Raw genomic sequence first — 20,709 nt, 5'->3', positions numbered from 1 at the left:
CTCTTGTTGAAGATATCTTCACCAAGAGAGTCAAAAGTGGAATCTTAAATTTCAAAAATCGTATCGGCGTTGAAGATATCTTCACCAAGAGAGGGGAAAGTGGAATCTTACATTTCAAAAATCGTATCGGCGTTGAAGATATCTTCACAAGGAGAAGGGAAAGTAGAATCTTACATTTCAAAAATCGTATCGGCGTTGAAGATATCTTCACCAAGAGAGGGGAAAGTGGAAAGGTAGATTACAGTTTTAGAGGGTCCAAACCATAATCATAGATTATGTTTTTGCTTCTATAAAAATGGATTCAACTCCCTAACTGTAATATTTAACGTAAAATATTTTTTTTTTTTAAATTCTTAATTTATATGTTTGCTATGGAACAATTAGTTGATAGAATGTTACCCATGTACTTATTCAATTCTACTTAATTTATTTATTAAAGCAGGGGAGCTAAAGTGGTGTTTATTTCTATATACAAATTTTGGGGTGAAGTAGATCCCCCCTTAAAATGTTTGAAAATAAGTCAGATTTAACCATCTCAAAAAAACTTTTTTTTAAATGGGGGGGAAGGGGGGGTTGGCGAAGTAATAACGGGATTCTACTTAAAGCCACTAACATATTGGTTCTTTGAAAAGTTTTTATTATATTTTATGATAGGTGAAATCAACTACCTGAATTCTATTCTATACTTTTTTTCTTTGCATTCATATAATAGCTATTTCATCATTGTTCATAGTTTTCAAATCTAACTAAGTTGCGTCATCCCGAAACTAGTTTTTTAGGCCTAGTTGGAAAATAGGCCTGGAATAATATTTTCTTACGTTTCCCATCCCTTATCCCTGAATCTTTTCATCCACTGATTTTAATCAACAAAAGGGTAATTTTGTTTACCATCATCATGGATGTATATTAATTTATCTTCCATTGTCTTATCCCTTAAGATCCCTGGACGACATACCACACTCCGAAACATGACAAAATATGATTTTATGAATTTTTAGTCTAGGAATTCTGTTGATTTTATAAGAGATGAGTTTTATAAAAAAAAAATAGAGTTACCACTCAAAAAATCAGGAATCTTAAGGGATAAGACAATGAACGATAGATTTATGTATATCCCCAATGATGATAAACAAAATTTACCCTTCTGTAGATTAGATTATTGGTTGTCAAGTTTGGAAGCAATTCCATATAAGTACCCAAAGTTTTTATTGTTATAATTCTTCAGGTACCAGTGTAATTTACAGTCCAAAATTATATTTAAATTAATTGTTATTGCTCCCCTACTTCAGGCATTATTATACTTGGTTAAACCTAAGAAAACATAAATGAAAAACTGCTGTTTCATTTTTGAGACATAAACGATTTTTTTGTAAGAAAAAATTCAACAGAAAAAAAAAGGAAAAAATATCTATAATACAAAGTAGAACGATGTCTGTTTGTTTGTCTGTCTGTCTGTTTGTAGCGAAGGATCTCGCTAACCGCTGAACCGATCGGGTTCTCCTTTACAGGGTAGCCTCTCATAGGTCCCGGGAAGATTTATAACTATTTTCTTGGGACACCCCCAAACCCCCAAAAAATGAAAAACACCCCCCCCAAAAAAATTTTCTTTTTCTTTTTAAAACTAAAATTGAAATAATGAGGTCGACTACCCCCCCCCAAAAATTTTTTTTTTATTTTTTTTTAAAAATCTAAAATACAAAAAATTGGTTTGATTAAACCTCGTGGGGCAAAGCCTCTAGAGGCTAGGGGCGAAGCCGCTAGTGTAGATAAAAAGAAATTCATTGAAATAAATAGATAAATAGGTATATAGATAGATAAATAGATAGATAGAAAGACAAATATATTGATAAATAGATAGATAGATAAATTATTGCATGATTTATTGCAAACATAACATAGATAGATAGATAGATAGTTGACAAATAGATTGATAAATAGATAGATTGATAAATTATTGTATGATTTATTGCAAAAATAACATGTTTTCAATAAAATGTCAAAATCTTATCTTTTATTAATAGCGAAGCTGCTCTCTAAGTAATATTTACATTAACTTAGAATTTTAGGATCTAAAGGGTTAAGGCAATGGGCAATAAATGTACGTCCTCTATGATGATAAACAAAATTACCCCTTCTGTAATTTAATTATATTTGTCTAGTGTCCCAAAAACTACCGATCATATTTCAATAAAAGAACTCAAAGTTTTTGCGATAACGAATAAGATAACATGGTTATAAAACTTTGGGTACCAGTAATGATTACAGACCAATGTCCCCTCCCTCCCTGCCAAAAAATGGACATTTTGATGATTTTCAAAAATTCAGGTCGTCTGCGCATTTATGCATATATGTATTATTAGGAGCGTAGCTCTTTTTATATAACTTGATTGTCTGTAGGTCTGTAAGTCATTAATGCTCATTTAGTCGCTAATTAAATTATCAGGGAGGGAGGGGACATTGGACAATAAATTTTGATCCATAGAAGGAGTAATTTTATTTATTATCATTGGGAATGTACAACAATTTATCGTCTATTGTCTTATCCTATAAGATCCATGGTTAACTTATTTTGCAACCTACCCCACTCAGGAATCCAAGGGATAAGACATTGGCTGATAAACTGATGTACATCCCCACTGATGATACACAAAATTACCCCTTCTGTAGATTACAATTAGTCGTTAAAACGTTAGAAAACTCAACTCAATGTACCAAACAATCAAAACTTAATAAAAGTCCCCTGAGTTATTAAGCCAACGAATAAGAAGACGGTATTATAAAACTTTGGGGACTAGTATAATAGTCAGCCCAATGTCCCCTCCCCTGCACAGATTTTGTAAATACAAATGCTACGCGACGAATGGGTGTGTTTTGTCCTAGTATTGAATTTAATTGCTGTATGTACAATATGGGTATTAGATTTGGTTAAGAGATAAAAACTTTTATAAAATATTATCTATAGTTAGGCAATCTTGCCCCCTATATAAACAAAATAGCTTTGAACCTGCCCATTACAATAACAAGCAACCTTACTTAAGAAAATGGTAAAAAATAATACATTTAAAGGGGGGGGGGGAGGAACTTGGCATTTTCTTCATAGTCGATTTCTCTTAGGAGGTAGGAGGTACTCTCTCCTAAAAATAGTTATAAACCTTCCCAGGACCTATGAAAAGGTTCTGTTGTAAAAATATATCGGTTTAGTAGTTAGCTAGATCTTTTGGTACACACTGACAGACAGAAAAACATCGTATTACTTTTATATATATATATTTATCCCATCGTATCATTGACATCTTTCCGTGGATATAAAAATGAAAATTTATAAGATTACAACCATTTTTGTTATCCCTGAAAGGGCAAATGTCCGGGCTACCGCAACTGGTATTAGTTTTATTATTTTTATTTTGATATTCGTGGAAAATTGTCTGTAATACTATATAGTGTATGTTTTTTAGTATTGCTAAGAACCGGTAATAATCAAGCGGATATTAATCGGTTTCAAAGCGAAACTGGAAAATAATTTCTGATATAAGAAACAATTTTTTTCTATGGAATGATATTATCTTTTAAATCCTTTGCATACAGACATGTTCATGTTCATACATTTTATAACACGTAAAGCATGCTCTAAAAAACTCACTTTTTTAATATCTACACATTTTGTTATTGGTTGGCTTAAAAACTTTGGGTATTTTGTTGAATATTTGTAGGTTAATCGTCAACTATTAATCTACAATTTAAATTTACTAGCGTCTTCGCCCCTAGCCTCTAGGGGCTTTGCCCCAGGAGGTTTGATCAAACCAATTTTTCGTAATTTAGATTTAAAAGAAAAATTAAAAAAAAAAAATTTTTTTTTTGGGGGGGGGTAGTCGACCTCACTATTTTAATTTTAGTTTTTAAAAAAATTTGTGGGGGGGGGGGGTATTTTTCATTTTTTGGGGTGGTTGGGGGTGTCCCACCCCCCATAAAATAGTTATAAACCTTCCCGGGGTCTATGAGAAGCTACCCTGTTAAAGAGAACCCGATCAGTTCAGCGGTTAGCGAAATTCTTCGGTACAAACAAACAAACAAACGGACACACAGGCATCGTTCTACTTTGTATTATAGATAGAAGGGTTAATTTTAGAAGCAGCTCATAGTGCCTAATAAAAAATGACGTCATAGAATACAAATGATTAATTTTAGGCCAATATACATTTTACCATTGGTCAATTACAATGTATACTGGCCTATCATTGGTCATTGGATATGTACATTATTTACCGTTCATTGTCTTATCCCTAAAAATCCCTGGATATTCTAGATAAGTTGATCGAGAAGAAGGTGATATAGAATTTTATTTTCTCGTATTCATTCGAATCCGGTGGATAGGAACCGGTTCTCATCAATACGAAAAAAACTATGTCTAGCAGCGTATTATATCCAGCTTTCTACAAATATAAAAATGTACAATCATAAGATTAAAACCAGTTTTTTTAGCCCGTTCCTAACTGGTTTTAATCTTAAAATTGTACATTCTATATCCGCGGAAAGCCGTTTATAATACTATGCGAGAAATAACTATTATTTTATCTAACGAAAAAATAATATGAAAACCCTAAAATCTTTTTTAAAATAGTACATTTTAAATACTTAATTAGGGGGGAACTAACTTAATTTTCATTGCAAATTTAAATTTAAAATCTTACATTGATCACCTGTTGTACTTCCTTTTTGATTGGAGGTACCAAATTTTAGATAGATAGATAGCCAGCAGCACATAGAATTATATATAGATAGACAGTTATGTAAATTTTAATTATTGGTTAAAAACTTCCCGAAGATTTTAAGCCAATGAGTAAATTTGCTTATAAAACTTTGGGTACCCGTGGAATTTACAGCCCAACGTCTCCTCCCTCCCTGTTTTCAGAGCAGGGTTAAAATTCACCCTTTTTGAAGTTAAAAATAATGGTTTAAAAATTTGGACGCTACCAAACAATCACATTTCAATAGAAGTACCCAACCAGTTGAGAGTTGAGCTTTAGATTATAAAACTTTGGATACTAGTGTAATTTACAACCAGATAGATTGATAAATATATAGATTTACTTGTAGTAGATAATTAAGACTCAGAAACTTATAAGTAGACAGATAAATAGATAGATAGATGAATAAAATATGTAGATTTAAATAGATAGGCTGATAGACATATAAATAGATATATATGTAGATAGATAGACAGACAGACAGACAGTTCATTCGTCACCTGTTACTTTTTGCCCAAAGGTTGGTTGGGAAAAACATTCAGAAAAAGTAGACATTGATTTTTAAAAAAGATAAGTAGAAGCTTTATTGTGTTTTTTGACCATTAAGATTTCAGTAACTGCTAAACCAATACGTCCATAACTTTTTGATACCTTAGAAAGATCCCAGGCAGGTTTAATGCTATTTATAAATTGTTTTTTTTTGCGAATACATTTCTTTGCTAACATTTTAATAAAGACTTGAATAGAAGGAAGAAAACCTTTTTCCCACACTTTTATAATATTTCATTCTCGCTCTATTTTTAGTTGCCACTCTATCTATCTATCTGTCTATCTATATATTTATCTATCTATTTTTCTATCTATTTATCTATCTATCTATATATCTATCTAACTGTATATCTACCATCTATCTATATATGTATATATATCCATCCATCCATCAATTTATCTATCTTTCTATTTAGGTAACGAACATACTAAAAGAATGTATGGGGAGTACAAATTGTTACGCGGTAATGTTAGCGCATGTCAGCCCAGAGCCAGCACACTATTCTGAAACTCTTCACACACTACAGCTGGCAGCTAGGATACACAGGTACCTAGATAGATAGGTATATAGATAGATAGATAGATAGATAGATAGATAGATAGATAGATAGATAGATAGATAGATAGATAGATAGATAGATAGATAGATAGATAGATAGATAGATAGATAGATAGATAGATAGATAGATAGATAGATAGATAGATAGATAGATAGATAGATAGATAGATAGATAGATAGATAGATAGATAGATAGATAGATAGATAGATAGATAGATAGATAGATAGATAGATAGATAGATAGATAGATAGATAGATAGATAGATAGATAGATAGATAGATAGATAGATAGATAGATAGATAGATAGATAGATAGATAGATAGATAGATAGATAGTTAGATAGATAGATAGATAGATAGATAGATAGATAGATAGATAGATAGATAGTGGGGTGAGGGAAGGGGGAAGTTGGCCCCTTTGCTTTATTTTTGTATTTCTTTTCTATGGAAATTTCTCTTTGTTGGCTGGTGGTACCCTCCCTCCAAATAATAAAAAAATATTATATCAGGACCCTGAAGAAGCTGCATTGTAAAGGATAACTATATTGGTTAAGTGGTTGGCGAGATTCTTTGGTAAAAGACAGACTCACATGAATACTGACAGATCCTGTTACTTTTATCTAAGGATATATTGAAATATATGTAGACCATTGATTGATATTTAAAATTACATTTTATTTAGAATGAGAAGAAAACGGCAGAAAGCCAGTCATCGTGGCGGGGGTGCCAACGGTCTTGGCGGTTCCAGTCACTCCTCAGATGAGGGCAGAGGACGGTATCATCGTGGAGGGGTCAGATCCTCCAACTCGGGCAGTTCAGACTTTACCACTTCAACAGATGCTTCATCCGGCAGTGAGTTGTCATGTGCCACTGTCATGTATCTGGGGCATAGTGATGGCAGTGGCACTGATGGGGAACATCCTCCAGGTAAAAATAGATAGCTATCCAGGTATAGATAGATAGATAGATAGATAACATGTGCCACTGTCATGTATCTTGGACATGGAGATGGCAGTGGCACTGATGGGGAGCATCCTCCAGGTATAGATAGATATATTGTATATATATAGTTATCCAGGTATAGATAGATAGATAGGTATCCAGGTATAGATAGATAGATAGTTATCCAGTTATAGATAGATAGATAGGTATAGAGATATAGATAGATAGATAGTTATCCAGGTATAGATATATGTATAGTGTGAAAGGAATAGATGGATGGATAAATAGATGAATGTACAGATCGCTTGATAGAAATATTGATAGATATATCGATTGGTATTATATATGTAGAACAATGGATAGATAAACAATTAGATACCCTTTCATTCTCTATCCAGAACTAAGCAGCTATTTAAGTGATAAATAAATATCTATAATTCAGGCTTACCCCGTATGAAAAGACGCCATCTATCAGGCTCCCGCATAATGACGAACGGCACCATCTCGCCACGGCTCAGCGCCTCACCCCAGCCGCCACACCACCATTCCCCGGCATCAAGCACATCCGGCAGCAGCAGTGGCTACCTGATGGGCATAGCAGCGGCTGCGGCTTCCCACTCCTCTCCCCTACTGACTCCAACCCTGCCAGCTATCCGTGAAACTATTTCACCATCATCAAATAATGGCGGCAAGATGCCGTTAAACGGAAAAGTTCCTGGTTACCGGCAGCCGGCTGGCGAGATTTGGATTGATGGCGAGCTAGCAGTGGACAGGCCGACTAGACGGATTAGTCCACTGGGCCACAATTCCCCCTCATCACCCCTGTACCCCATGGCAACAAGTAGCAACAACGGCGGTGTTCTAACTAACAGCTCACTAATCAACCACCTCAATAATAATAATAGTTCAAATAATGCGCCACAGATGACGACACCGACATCTGCAAGTGCAGCAAAGCCTGAAATCCGTAGGTACGGCTTCATGGATGACTTCAAGGCTAGCATGATAACGCACTGGGTGGAGAACCAGAAGGACCGGCACACCACACCCCCCGAGGGCTGCAGCACATCATCACCGTCGGCCATGTTTCTTACTCAATTTAAACAGGCGGACAGCAGTGATTCTGGGTCCGAGCAACTCGCCATTGATGCTCTCAACAACTCTATAAAGGCTGAGGTCCATCAACCGCCTCAAAATAACAACCCTGCTCAAGTAAAAGACCGCCAGAAACCACCTCCGGCCCCTCCACGCCGTTCAAGCTCCAGAGAAAAGGACATGAGCTGTATTACTGCATCTGTCGCACCAAATATGGATTTTATGATCCAAAAATCTGCCAAATCTGGAAATCAGCTGATTGAGGATAACATACAGAGTCGTCTATTATCCCCGGATTCGGATGACCTAGAAATTGACCTGCCCAGAGAGGAAGGAGAAAGGGGTGCAGAGGGTGGTGCAAAATTGAGCCCCCGCGGGGAGACAGAGGGTAGTGAGGCTAGTTCAGTGGCACCCCTTCCTGAACCTAACTTTGAACAGCTATTTCCTAGCTCGCTATCAGGTGAGATAGACAGATAGAAACAGGGATGTAAAGGGATAAGACAATGTCCGGTAAATTGGTGCACATAACCGATGATAATAGACAAAATTACCCCTTCTGTTGAGAACAATTAGTAGTAGAAACATTTGGACACTTACCTGAATGAACCTACCAATCAAAAAGTCCCCATAGTTGTTGAGCCAGCGTAATTAAAACGTAATTTAAAAACTTTGGGAACTAGTGTAATAAACAGCCAATTATCCCCTAGAAAACTAGATGAAAAGTAAAATTATAAATCCAAAAAATATATTTTGTATGAAAAACTACATAGAGAAGGACAGGTGTAAAAATATGTTACAAATGATAATAACAAAAATGATAATATATTTAAATACAGGGTGGCAAAAAAATATACTTTAACTCAGATAGAGAGGGGACAATGGGCTGTTTATTGCACTAGTCCCAAGATTCTTTTACAATAACGTTTTCTTATTCGTTGTCTTTAAAGACTTTTCTCGTATTCATTCGAATCCGGTTCTCATCAATACGAAAAAACTATGTTTAGCCTTCGGCATCTTGGGGCTAAAAAAACTGGTTTTAATCTTATAATTGTACATTCTATATCCGCGGAAAGCCGTTTATAATACGATGAAAGAAATAATAATAATGAGTTTTAATTAGTGGGTTCATTAAGTAAAGTGTCCAAACGTTTCAACCATTAATTATAATTGTGAAGAGTATTTTGTGTCATTGTCTTATCCCTTTAGATCCCTTAATAAGTTGATTTTTTACTTTTTAAAACACACTGTATGAGTTTTGTATAATTTAACATTTCTTATATTTATGTAAATCTTAAAAAGTCAACTCTTTGCCATGGATGGAGAAATAAGTAAATTGGAAAGAGTTTTCATTTTAAAAATGTACATGCGGACGTTTTTACATTATACTTTATTATAAAAGGAATCATCATTAAAGTTTTAGTTTAATAGGAACATTTGAACAGGTCTGAATGAACGTTCAGAGCTATCCGTTACAGACGTACGGACGGACCCTAAAAGAAGCCCCTAGAGGTATTAAAAGGAAAGGTGGTGAATCTTTTGAGAGGGTTACTTTTTTTTTACCGTTCCCCAGATCTTAACTGTAAAAAGTCAACATGTAGCAAAAGATGAAAGCTAAAATAATAAACATTGTTAAAATAATAAATACGAGAGAGAGAGAGAGAGAGAGAGTGCGTGAGAGAGAGAGAGAGAGAGAGATAGAGAGAGAGAGAGAGGGGTGGGGGGAGAAAAAAAGACGAAAAATGCGATAGAAAAAGAAAAGTTTATTTACATGTTTAAATTTGCTTTATTTAATAACTCAAAAGTTTTTCTTTTTGAAAAATAAATTTTAAACTTTTATAAACAACAAAGTAAAAGTTTTTTTCCTTTTCTTTTTTTTAATAACTTATATTTTTTCCATTTTTAAAGTGTAGCCTTTCTAAAATTATGGTATGTATGTCCGTTTTTACTGGCTGAAAACATGGATTTATTTCTCCAGGTAGGGAGGGGACATTGGACTGTTACCCAAAGTAACATAATCACATTTTCTGATTCGTTGACCTAAAAACTTTGGGTACTTAATATTAAATAGTCCAAACCAACTGTTTTGATCCAAAAATGATGATTTTGTTTGTGATCATTGGAGATGTAAAATAATTTATCTTTCTTTGACTTATCCCTTAAGATCCCTGGGGGGGGGGGGGGGAGGACACTTGAAAATAAAATTTGAATTGAAAATATTTCCCCCTAGCTCTATTGAATTATAATTGTGAATGAGTGTGTTGGATTCTCTGTCAGGGATAAGACATTGGAGGATAAATTGATTAACTACATCCCAATGATGACAAACAAAAAATTTTAAATTTATAGTTATTGGTTGAAATATCTGACACTTTAGCTTTATAACAACCATTCAAGATTTAACAAAGGTCCCCAATGTTTTTAGTCTAACGAATACCTCTTCCCTGACTATTTTTGTACAGTACATATTATATGTACTTTGGCTATCTATCTATCTATCTATCTTTCGATATCCCAGTTTTATCTATCTATTTACCAATAAAACTTTTTATCTATTCTATATCCGTTTCTCTCTCTCTCTCTCTCTCTATCTATCTATCTATCTATCTATCTATCTATCTCTCCCTTTTCCTCTTTCTCTCTCTCTCTCTCTATTACTTACTCTCTCTCCTTTTCTCTCCTCTATCCGTTTCTTTCTCTATTTATCTTTCTCTTTTTCTTTCTTCAATAAATGAATTATGATTATCTATCTATATATCTTTCGATATCCCAGATTCTTCTATCTATTTACCTATAGAACTTTCTATCTATTCTATATCCGTTTTTCTCTCTCTCCCTTTCCCTTCTTCTCTTTCTCTCTCTCTCTCTCTCTTTATCTATCTATCTATATCTTTCTCCCTTTCCCTTTCCCTCTTTCTCTCTCTCTCTCTTTCTCCCTTTCCCTCTCCCTCTTTCTCTCTCTCTTTCCCTCTCCCTCTTTCTCTCTCTTTCTCCCTTTCCCTCTTGCTCTCTCTCTCTCTCTCGTTCTCTCTATCTCTATCTCTATCTTTTTCTCTCTACTTCTCTCTTTCTCTCTATCTTTCTCTATCTATCTTTCTCTCTCTTTCTCTTTCTCTCTCTTTCTCTTTCTCTCTCTTTCTCTCTCTCTATCTTTCTCTATCTATATCTCTCTTTCTCTTTCACACTCTCTCTTTCTCTCTCACACTCTCTCTCTCTATTTTTCCCTCTCTCACACTCTCTCTCTCTATTTTTCCCTCTCTCTATCTCTCTCTCTCTCTGTCTCTCACTCTCTCCCTCCCTCTCGTCATATTACTCTCTTTTTCCTTCCTGTTTTAAAATCTATTGAAATATGATTTGCTTTGAAAAATTGTCAAGAATACTAAACTTTCTAAAAGCGAAGCTACTCTATAAGCAGAGTTTTTCTGTTTGTCTGTGAATTATATTGGTACCCGAAGTTTTAAAAAGTTGGCTCAACAATTTTGGGTACTCTTATTGGATTTTTATTTTGTTGGTTCCAAACTAGAAGTTTTCAAGCTTTAAATCTACGAAAGGGTTAATTTTGATCATCATCAACTTATCATCCATTGTCTTATCCCTTTAGATTCCTGCCTTTTCATACATGAGGGCACTTACAATTTTTGTCAAAAGCTTTCAGAAATTTGTAGGAAATATTCCTTTTATTTGCTATTGGATCAAACCTCCCCCCCTCCCAAATTTTTGTTTTAAAATTCAGGGAGGTAGGGGTTTTTGGACTGCTAATAGTTGGCAAACAAAATTTGATAGTTTAACTTAAACTTGGATGGGTTGTATAAACTAACAGTGTCCAAACCAATAGCATAAATCCACATATGGGGTAATTTTGTTTATTATAATTGACGAAAAGTGGCTACATCGAACGGACACTATTCACAAAAAAAAACTTTAGAAGTCAGAATTGAAATTCAAAAGGTATATTTATACATCTAAAGTTATATTCAACGTTAGAATTACAATAAAATTACAGCTTAAATTATCTTTATATCCTACTATTACAGTATTGACACATAATCTCTATGGAACCTGCCTGTAATTTCATGCTTTCTTAAAAGGCGGTTCCTCGATTTTTTTTGCATATTTTTTTCTTCAGGGATTTTAAGGGATAAGACAATGGAGGTTAAATTGTTGTACATCTCTAATGATAATAAACATAATTATTCCTTCTGTTGATTAAAATTATTGGTGAATAAGTTTGGACACACAATGAATGAGATTGCTTGATAGATTGTACTTTGGGTCCAGTATAATTTACAGTCCAATGTCCCCTCCCTCCCTGCATAATTAGTAAAAAAGTTACATTAAAGAATTCTATCGGTTGCGCCCATATCTATTAGGGGCTCTGTATCAAAAGGGATAGGTAAATGCAGAAAAATAGCCAAAAACCATCCAGGGACCAATGTAAAGTTTCCCTGAAATAGAGAACTCAATCAGTTCAATATCTTAAGCTACAGACAAAAAAAATCCTTACTACTTTATGTAATAGATAAGTATATTTTTTACAGCTAAAGGAGTAGTTAACAAATAATACCTTCATTTAAAAGCTCTAGATTCAAACCCAGCATGTCTGAAACCATTAAAATGTAAAATTACATGTATTTTCAGTATGGCTTCCAAACTGATTTATCCATTGGATTAGAACCTGTTCTTAGCCGTATTGAAAAATCATGTACAGCATCGTGTTATTAGATGTATAATATGCGATAATAACTATTTTTATGTTTTAGGATGTGGTATTTATTTGCGGGACAAAAGTTCAAATTTTGAGGATAAATATTCTGTCCAGCCATTCAGCTCACTACCAAGGTAGATAGATAAATAGATAGACAGATAGTTTGTTGAGTTAATACGCTTTCCAACTTATACCTTATTGTTATAGGAGTCAACATGAAAAGTTTGAAGTCGATGAGACAATTCTAGCATATTTAAATTAAAGATAAGAGCTAACCGTTACTTATGTACTGACTCTAATTGTATAAAAGCTTCGCTTTTAAAAATACATCTATGACACAATTTAAAAAAACTTATTTTGATAACGAAAATGCTTTTAAAAACATTTAATGTACTTAAATACTTAACACCCAAGGATACAACAGACCAACCAACCCTTTGATTGCACGACCTTAGTCTGAGAAGTCCCAACTGTGCATGGTAATGGAGTTTATGGGCCGAGGCATTCCCCCTACCCTAACTATTTATGTCGGCACCTGAAATAAGCAGCAGTAGGAAGCATTTTTCATGTCTTAAGTTATGACGAGGTGTCGGGCCGAGATTCGAATCTATTACCTCCCCGACGACGAGAGGATGCGTAATTTTTATTATAGTTATAGCAAAGCAATGCTGTATTTATGATACATGTTTGCAATAACCTAGTTTTTTCCAGTTAGAAATAGCGAAGCTTCTATATATTTAAGGAAAGTAGTCTGTATGTCTATCCGACACTCCACTATTGTTATAGCAGCTGGATAAATAACGGTAACCTTATTCAACCCCTTTAACCCATACCCTCCCTTTATACTGGATAAACAAACTGACCAATAAATGATGTCCATATTAGCAAGCTAAATTGAAGACAATTTCTCTTGTGAATCTCTTTTATCTGAACTACAGTTTATTTTACTTTTGTTGATGATTCGCTTCTTAAGGACAAAATTATATGGTGTAAAGTAAATATACCAGGGATCTAAAGGGATACTACAATGGCCGATAAATTGATTTACATCCTTAATAGTGATACACAAAAATAACCCTTCTCTAGATTACAATTGATGGTTGAAACGTTTGGACACTCAACTAAATTAACCAACCAATCAAAATCCATAAAAGTCCTCAAAGTTGTCAAGCCAACAAATAAGAAAACGTTATTATAAAACTTTGGGGACTAGTGTAACAAATAAACCATTGACCTCTCACCCACTTCAATTTGCAGTTTCCTTTTGCAGATGCTTCGCTCCTTAAGGACAAAATAATCCTTGGTTTTAAGTCAATATGCACTTTTCTTAAATAAGCTTCTTTAAAAATTTAGGAAAATCTGTTTTATATCAAATTTTGATAATTTACCTTTTTTTCGTTAGAGGACCTTTGAGTCACCCCCCCCCCCCCCCAACTCCTTTTATATAGAGAGAGACATATATAATTTTTAAAAATCTTTTATTTTAAGAACTCTGTCTAGAAGTCCTAAATGTAAATGTAGAAATGCGCCTGTTTTGGGCCAAGGCATTTATTCTACACGTACTATGAATTTAGTGCATTTTCCATACAAGTCGTAGGTTCACTATTTCATTGTGATGCGATCTTATCTTGGATATAATTTGAGAAAAAATAGGGGGGGAAAAGGTGGTATAATGAAAAATATTGGTATTTTGCTTATTTGATATATTTTGATGTTTTTGCATCAGTTACTTAGTGATAAGAAAGAGTTAGGATTTATAAATTAATACATTGATTTATTACAAGGATGACAACACCCATAAAAGCGAAGCTTTAAAATCAGAAGGAAGAAAAAACGAACAGTAACTTCTTGTAGAGTGTAAGCAAAACATTAATTTGTCATTCTAAGCAAAATTGTACATTAATTTATTGCAAAATTGTTGAGAAAGAGATAGAGATAGATAGATAGATAGATAGATAAATAGAGAGATAAAATATAGATATATAGATAGCTAGGTGGGGGGCTATAGTGGTTTTATGCTATTTTTCTCACCCCTTATTCCATTTGAACAAAGAGGCCATAGGTGTTAGTAGATGAAATTGAAAACATAGATGTTCTAGGGGGGAATGGGGTAAAGGGGTGTTAACCCCCCACAAACCTATGAACCCTCCCCCCAAAAGAAAAAACTTGGACGTCCTTTATTGAAAAACTCTTATTTTAGATCCAGAACAACCGGTTGTCTGGAAACCAGCAATCCTGGCGAGGACAGCCAGGAGCATCCGCTTAGAATTTTGAGCGAGGAGAATCTGACGGTCGTGTCGACTTTTGTGGCCGACCTGGCCGAACTAGAGGCGGACCAAGCCGAGTTGGAAGCGCTGGAGACGGCCAGCCGTTTGTCCTTCTTCAAGGTAGATATTTTTCAATATAACTTTCTATCTATCTATCCATGTACCAATCTATCTATCTATCTCTCTTCTATCTATCAAATTATCTATCTAGTTGATAATTAAAAAATTAAATGGGGAAGGAATCGAAAAAAAAAGTTTTTGAGCCAACGAACAAGTTATAAAACGTTGGATACCTGTGTAGTTTCAGTCCAAATGACCCCTCCCCCCCCTACTATTTATAGAAAATTAACTTTTTTTTATATATATTTTGATGTAAACAAAGAACAATTATGACCATAAATAGCGTAGCAATAACAAGCTAACAAGAGTTTTCGTTGTTTAATAATAATATTTTAATTGATATATGGGGAAAATTATCAAATAGAATGAGTACTTAAATGCTTTTAGAGGCAAATTAGTTTCAGTTTAAAAACAGGTTAATATATAAGAAAGGTTTACATTACAATTATATTTCTCTACTCACACGCGCACGCACGCACACACACACACACTTCCTCTTTTCTTTTTTACTCACATGCACACACACATACATTTATACATATATGCAAACACCTACAAATATTTTTTTTCACATTTTTTTTATCATTTTTTTTGTCAAATGGCTTATATTCTACTTTTCGTTTTGTCAATCCTTAATGTTTTTTTTCAAACATATTATCTACTTACTGCTTTTATTCATTTCCATAAGTATAATTTTCTTTTTCTTTACCCTTACTTTAAAATACATTTTTTTTGGATATCTTTTGCTTAAAATGTTTTATAAATGGAGCAAAATAGGATTCTGAATTTTGAATTAAACAGTAACTTTTTCTCAATTTTAAATAATGAAACGATAAATGAAGATTTATTATTTAATCCATATGAAAATATTGATATAAAATGCCAATACTTTGATATTTGTAAAGTTATAAACCACTTAAAATCAAAGAAAGGTCTCAAAATTATTGGTTTAAATATTCAAAGCCTTCAATCAAAATTTATTGATTTTCAAGAATTTGTTGATGAATTCTTGAGGCAAGGTTGTTATCTTGACATTATATGCTTAGGGGAAATCTGGAATATAAAAAATGATGATTATGTTAAACTAAAGGGGTATGATTTTATATACAAATGTCGATCTCAATCTAATGGAGGTGGGGTTGGTATATATATAAAAAAAGGTATTGCATTCAAGGAAATAAAAGCTTTATCTAGATTTGAGGAAAAAATAATTGAAAGTTTAACTTTAGAGATTAGTATTGGGAAAAATGATAAAATATTTCTAACAAACGTCTATAGATCAAATTGTAAACATCCTAATCTAACTGAAAGTGAGCAGTTAGACAGGTTTATGAACTTGTTCTCTGACTTACAAGCAGATCTAAATAGCCGCAGATACCCTTCCTATATTATTGGGGATTTAAATTTTGATCTATTAAAATTTGATCAACATGATAAAACTAGATCACTGCTTGAAAATAGCTTTGCAAATGGTTTCTTAGAATTAATCTCATTGCCAACTAGGATCACTCATACAAGTGCTACTCTCATAGATCATATTTATACCAATGATAATAAAAATAAGTTTGAGTCATTTATTATTACAGCAGATATTTCTGATCATTTCCCTACTTGCACTATTATTCTTGACAAAGTTAAAGAGTCTGGTCCTGTTTTTATTCAAACTCAAAATTTTAGTGAGGAAAATATTTCCTCTTTTAAACAAGATATGTTAAATGCTGATTGGAGTTCAGTGTCTAATAACTACAGTACTCAAGATGCATATAATAAATTCTATAGTATTTTTAATGAGTCATACTCAAGACATTTCCCATTTAAAAAAGTTAAACTAAATAAAAATATTCATAAAGTTGAACCTTTTATGACAAATGCTTTACTTAAATCTAGAAAGACAAAATTTGAGTTATATGACATTAAACTTAGAGAACCAACTCAAGAAAACATTTCTAAATACAATGAATATAGAAAATGCTATAACAAAGCAATTAAAACAGGGAAAAAATTGTATTTTCAAAAATCTTTTGAAGAAAATAGGAATGATTTGAGAAAAACATGGTCAATATTAAGGGAAGCAATAAGGAAGCACAATGACAAAAGTTCAGTCATAACTGAAATTTTTAGTGATGGGGTTTACTGTAAGGAGGGGAAAGATATTTCTAACAAATTTAATGAATTTTTTACAACCATTGCAGATGATATTACATCTAAAATAAATCCATCTGATAGAGACTGCACTTATTATACCACTGCATCTGACTCCATATTTTCATTTACTCATATTCAGCCTAAAGATATAGTAACAATTGTAAATGGCCTAGAGTCTAAATCAAGCCAAGACATGCTAGGTGTTTCTAATAAACTTATGAAAAAAATCATTGAAGATATTGCTATTCCTCTCACTCACATTATAAATTTATCCTTACAGTCAGGCAACATTCCAAATGAGCTCAAAATAGCCAAAGTTTTGCCAATTTTCAAACTTAAAACAAAAGAATCTGATCTATTAAGTAACATGTCTAATTATAGACCAATAAGTCTTCTGCCAATCTTCTCAAAAATCCTTGAAAAAATAGTTGCAAATAAACTTACTGCATATCTTGATGAAAATAACCTTATTTACAAACATCAATATGGCTTTCAGAAAAAAAAGTCAACCATACAGCCCATTTTTCATCTAATAAATGAAATTGTAAAGAATAGTAATGATAACAAGGATGACAACATCCATAAGTAGCGAAGCACAAAAAATCGTGGATGGAAATACGTAAAAGTAGATTTAAAGTGTATTTATTAAAATCAAAAATAGATTTATTGGAGAAAATAAACACGAAACCTTGTTTTATTTTTAATGATGACGACAGTCAAAGTAGATTACATAAAAGATTCTCATAACAATGGGAAAAATTATTTTGATACTAATATCCCAAAAAAGTTTGAAAATGGGACCAAAAACGCCAAATATATGGGGAAATATGTAAAACATATAAAAATAGCCAAAAACCTGATAAAAGGCAGTCTGACCGCCATGGTTGTTTTCTTTAAACAACGTGAAATTTAATTTTGATATCTATAACTGAAAAATTTTTAAAATCGGACCATAAACACTGAAGATATGGAGAATAATGTGAAAAATACAAAAAATAGCCTAAAACCTGCAAAAAGGCAGTCTGGCCGTCATGGTTGTTTTCTTTAAACGACAGGAAATTTAATTCTTATGTCTATAACTGAAAAAAGTTTGAAAATTGGACCATAAACACTGAAGATATGGTGAAAATGTGAAAAATACAAAAATAGCCTAAAACCTGCAAAATGGCAGTGTGGCCGTCATAATTGTTTTTTGTAAACGACAGGAAATTTAATTTTGATATCAATAACTGAAAAAATTTTGAAAATCGGACCATAAACACTGAAGATATGGAGAAAAATGTGAAAAATACAAAAATAGCCTAAAACCTGCTAAAAAGCGGTCCAACCGCCCTTGATGTTTTATAGTTAATTGTGCTCCTTAATTATGGGAATGTTGTCAAAAAATTTCAGCTGTCTATCTTTAATAGGAGCCGAGAAAATCACGTTTCCCCTATTCTGTCTTACACGGACGGACGGACAGACGGACGGACAGACGGACGGACGGACGGACATTTTGAATTATAGAGTAGCTTCGCTACTAATAAAAAGTATACAGTTGGAGTCTTTTGTGATTTACAAAAGGCTTTTGATTGCTGTTCTCATAGGATCTTGCTGGACAAACTTTCTAAGCTTGGAATCAATGGTACAGAATTGACTTGGTTTAAAAATTACTTAGCAAATAGACAACAATTTGTTTACATTAACAATGAAAAGTCTGATATGAAATATATTAACAAAGGTGTACCTCAAGGATCTATTTTAGGACCCTTACTATTTTTAATTTATATCAATGACTTAGCTAAATGTACTACTCTATTTACATTACTTTTTGCTGATGATACCAGTTTTTTAATTTCGGGTAAAAACCTTCATGATATTATTAGTATTCTTAATATTGAATTAAGAAAAATAACTTATTGGTTTAGAACTAATGAGTTAAGCCTACATCCATCAAAAACTAAATTTATGATATTTACAAAAGATGAATCAACAATTGACTTTGATAGCATTAGTATTAATCTTGATCACAATAATGATAACCAAAATGATCCAAATTTGGTACACAAACTTTCATATGTCAACTCAAGGAGTGAAACTCCTGCAATTAAATTTCTAGGTGTTTATCTAGATCCTAAATTAAACTTTAAATATCATATTGATATGATAAATAAAAAGATTTCACGCTCATTATTTGCTATAAATGCTGCAAAACATATTATTGGCGGAAAAGCATTGCAAACTCTATACAACTCACTTGTCCATAGTCATCTTACATATTGTGCCCCAATTTGGGAAATTACCAACTCAAAATATAATGCACATACTACAATCTTATTTAAAAATTTAGAAATTCTTCCTGTAACTCAACAAATTGTCTATTCTAAATTACAATTTATGTTTGATTACGTTAATCATAGGCTTCCATGTTCTTTTGATAACTTATGGATTAGAAATAGCACAAGAACAACAAGAGTTCTTAGAAATAATCAACAGTACAATGTTCCATTTGTTAGACTTGAATCTTTTAAAAAATTCCCTTACTCTGATCTACCAAAGTTATGGAATGAAATCATTATTCCTAATACTAATCCTAATCCTGAAAATGATAATAATAATGACGAGGTTATGTATACTTTTAGCACAGTTATGTCAAGAAAACAATTTTGTATGAAACTTAAAGATTTTTTATTGGAAAAACTTAATTTTATTTGTAATAGAGAAAACTGTTCTGAGTGCATAAATAGATCTTAAAAATTGATTTCATAAAAAAACCTGGTGATTTTTTTAAGGAGGGGGGGGGGGGTTGTCTTTTTTTGGCGGGGAGGGGAGGGTTGAATATAGGGCAAAAGTCAAAGTGGCATTCTATAAAAAGATATTATTTTGAATTGAGAAATTTTCTGTTTTTTTGAAAAATAATACAATGACATAGGCTTGAAGTATTGCTTTTTTTTCCTTTTTATGAATTTTTTTCTTCCTCCTTTCTTTTTAAATTAAATCTCTACTTATTAATCTTCAATGATATTTTAAAACTTAAAATATGGTATTAAACTTATATACAACAATGATCCATCTTATTATTTTTTATATTTGATTTATTTTGTTTTACTTTTCTCTAAATTCCTTCATCTATTTTTTTTTCTCCATCTTTCTTATTTTTTACTGATTTCTCTTACATAATATGAATGTTTATTTGTGTTTTTTTCTTTTTTTTACCATCCACACAACTCAATTTAACTAAATTAAAGTTTCAATTTTCCCTTTTTACAATTAATTTGTTTTATATTCTTTTTTTTTCTTTTCGTCCTCCGTAAAAAGGGGCTCCAGGAATCAAATACACTATCCCCATTTTGGTCAAGATAGTACTCCTGTAGCTCCTGGTGCATATCCTAAAAAATTTTTCCTTTTATTCCACCAATTTATATTTAGTTAATAATTAAACTTAGTATATATTATAATATTTTTGTATGAGACTAAACATCATAATGTAAACTCTAAATTGTCAATAGATAGCAGCAATTTAGAGTATTTTATGTGCTATCTCCTAAGCTAGGGGGTACCTGGCAGCACCAAATAAACATTATTATTATTATTATTATTATTATT

At 32.6% G+C, this 20,709-nt stretch overlaps 1 protein-coding gene across 1 annotated transcript in view; it reads left to right on the top strand.

The window, feature by feature from the left end:
- The window catches only part of LOC145329217 (uncharacterized), a 33,594-nt gene that overhangs the window by 6,603 nt on the left and 6,282 nt on the right, over positions 1 to 20,709 (top strand). Inside the window, exons 6-10 of the mRNA XM_080173266.1 lie at positions 5,711 to 5,841; positions 6,536 to 6,780; positions 7,238 to 8,350; positions 12,648 to 12,726; positions 14,793 to 14,979. Coding sequence (XP_080029392.1) covers positions 5,711 to 5,841; positions 6,536 to 6,780; positions 7,238 to 8,350; positions 12,648 to 12,726; positions 14,793 to 14,979 — 1,755 coding nt within the window. The remainder of the gene's footprint in view (positions 1 to 5,710; positions 5,842 to 6,535; positions 6,781 to 7,237; positions 8,351 to 12,647; positions 12,727 to 14,792; positions 14,980 to 20,709) is intronic.

This window comes from Acartia tonsa, chromosome 10 (genome assembly GCF_053477335.1).
Source record: "Acartia tonsa isolate MP-2025a chromosome 10, ASM5347733v1, whole genome shotgun sequence".
NCBI lineage: Eukaryota > Metazoa > Arthropoda > Copepoda > Calanoida > Acartiidae > Acartia > Acartia tonsa.
Note: the sequence above shows the minus strand (reverse complement) of the source record. Positions and strands in the feature narration are given on the sequence as shown.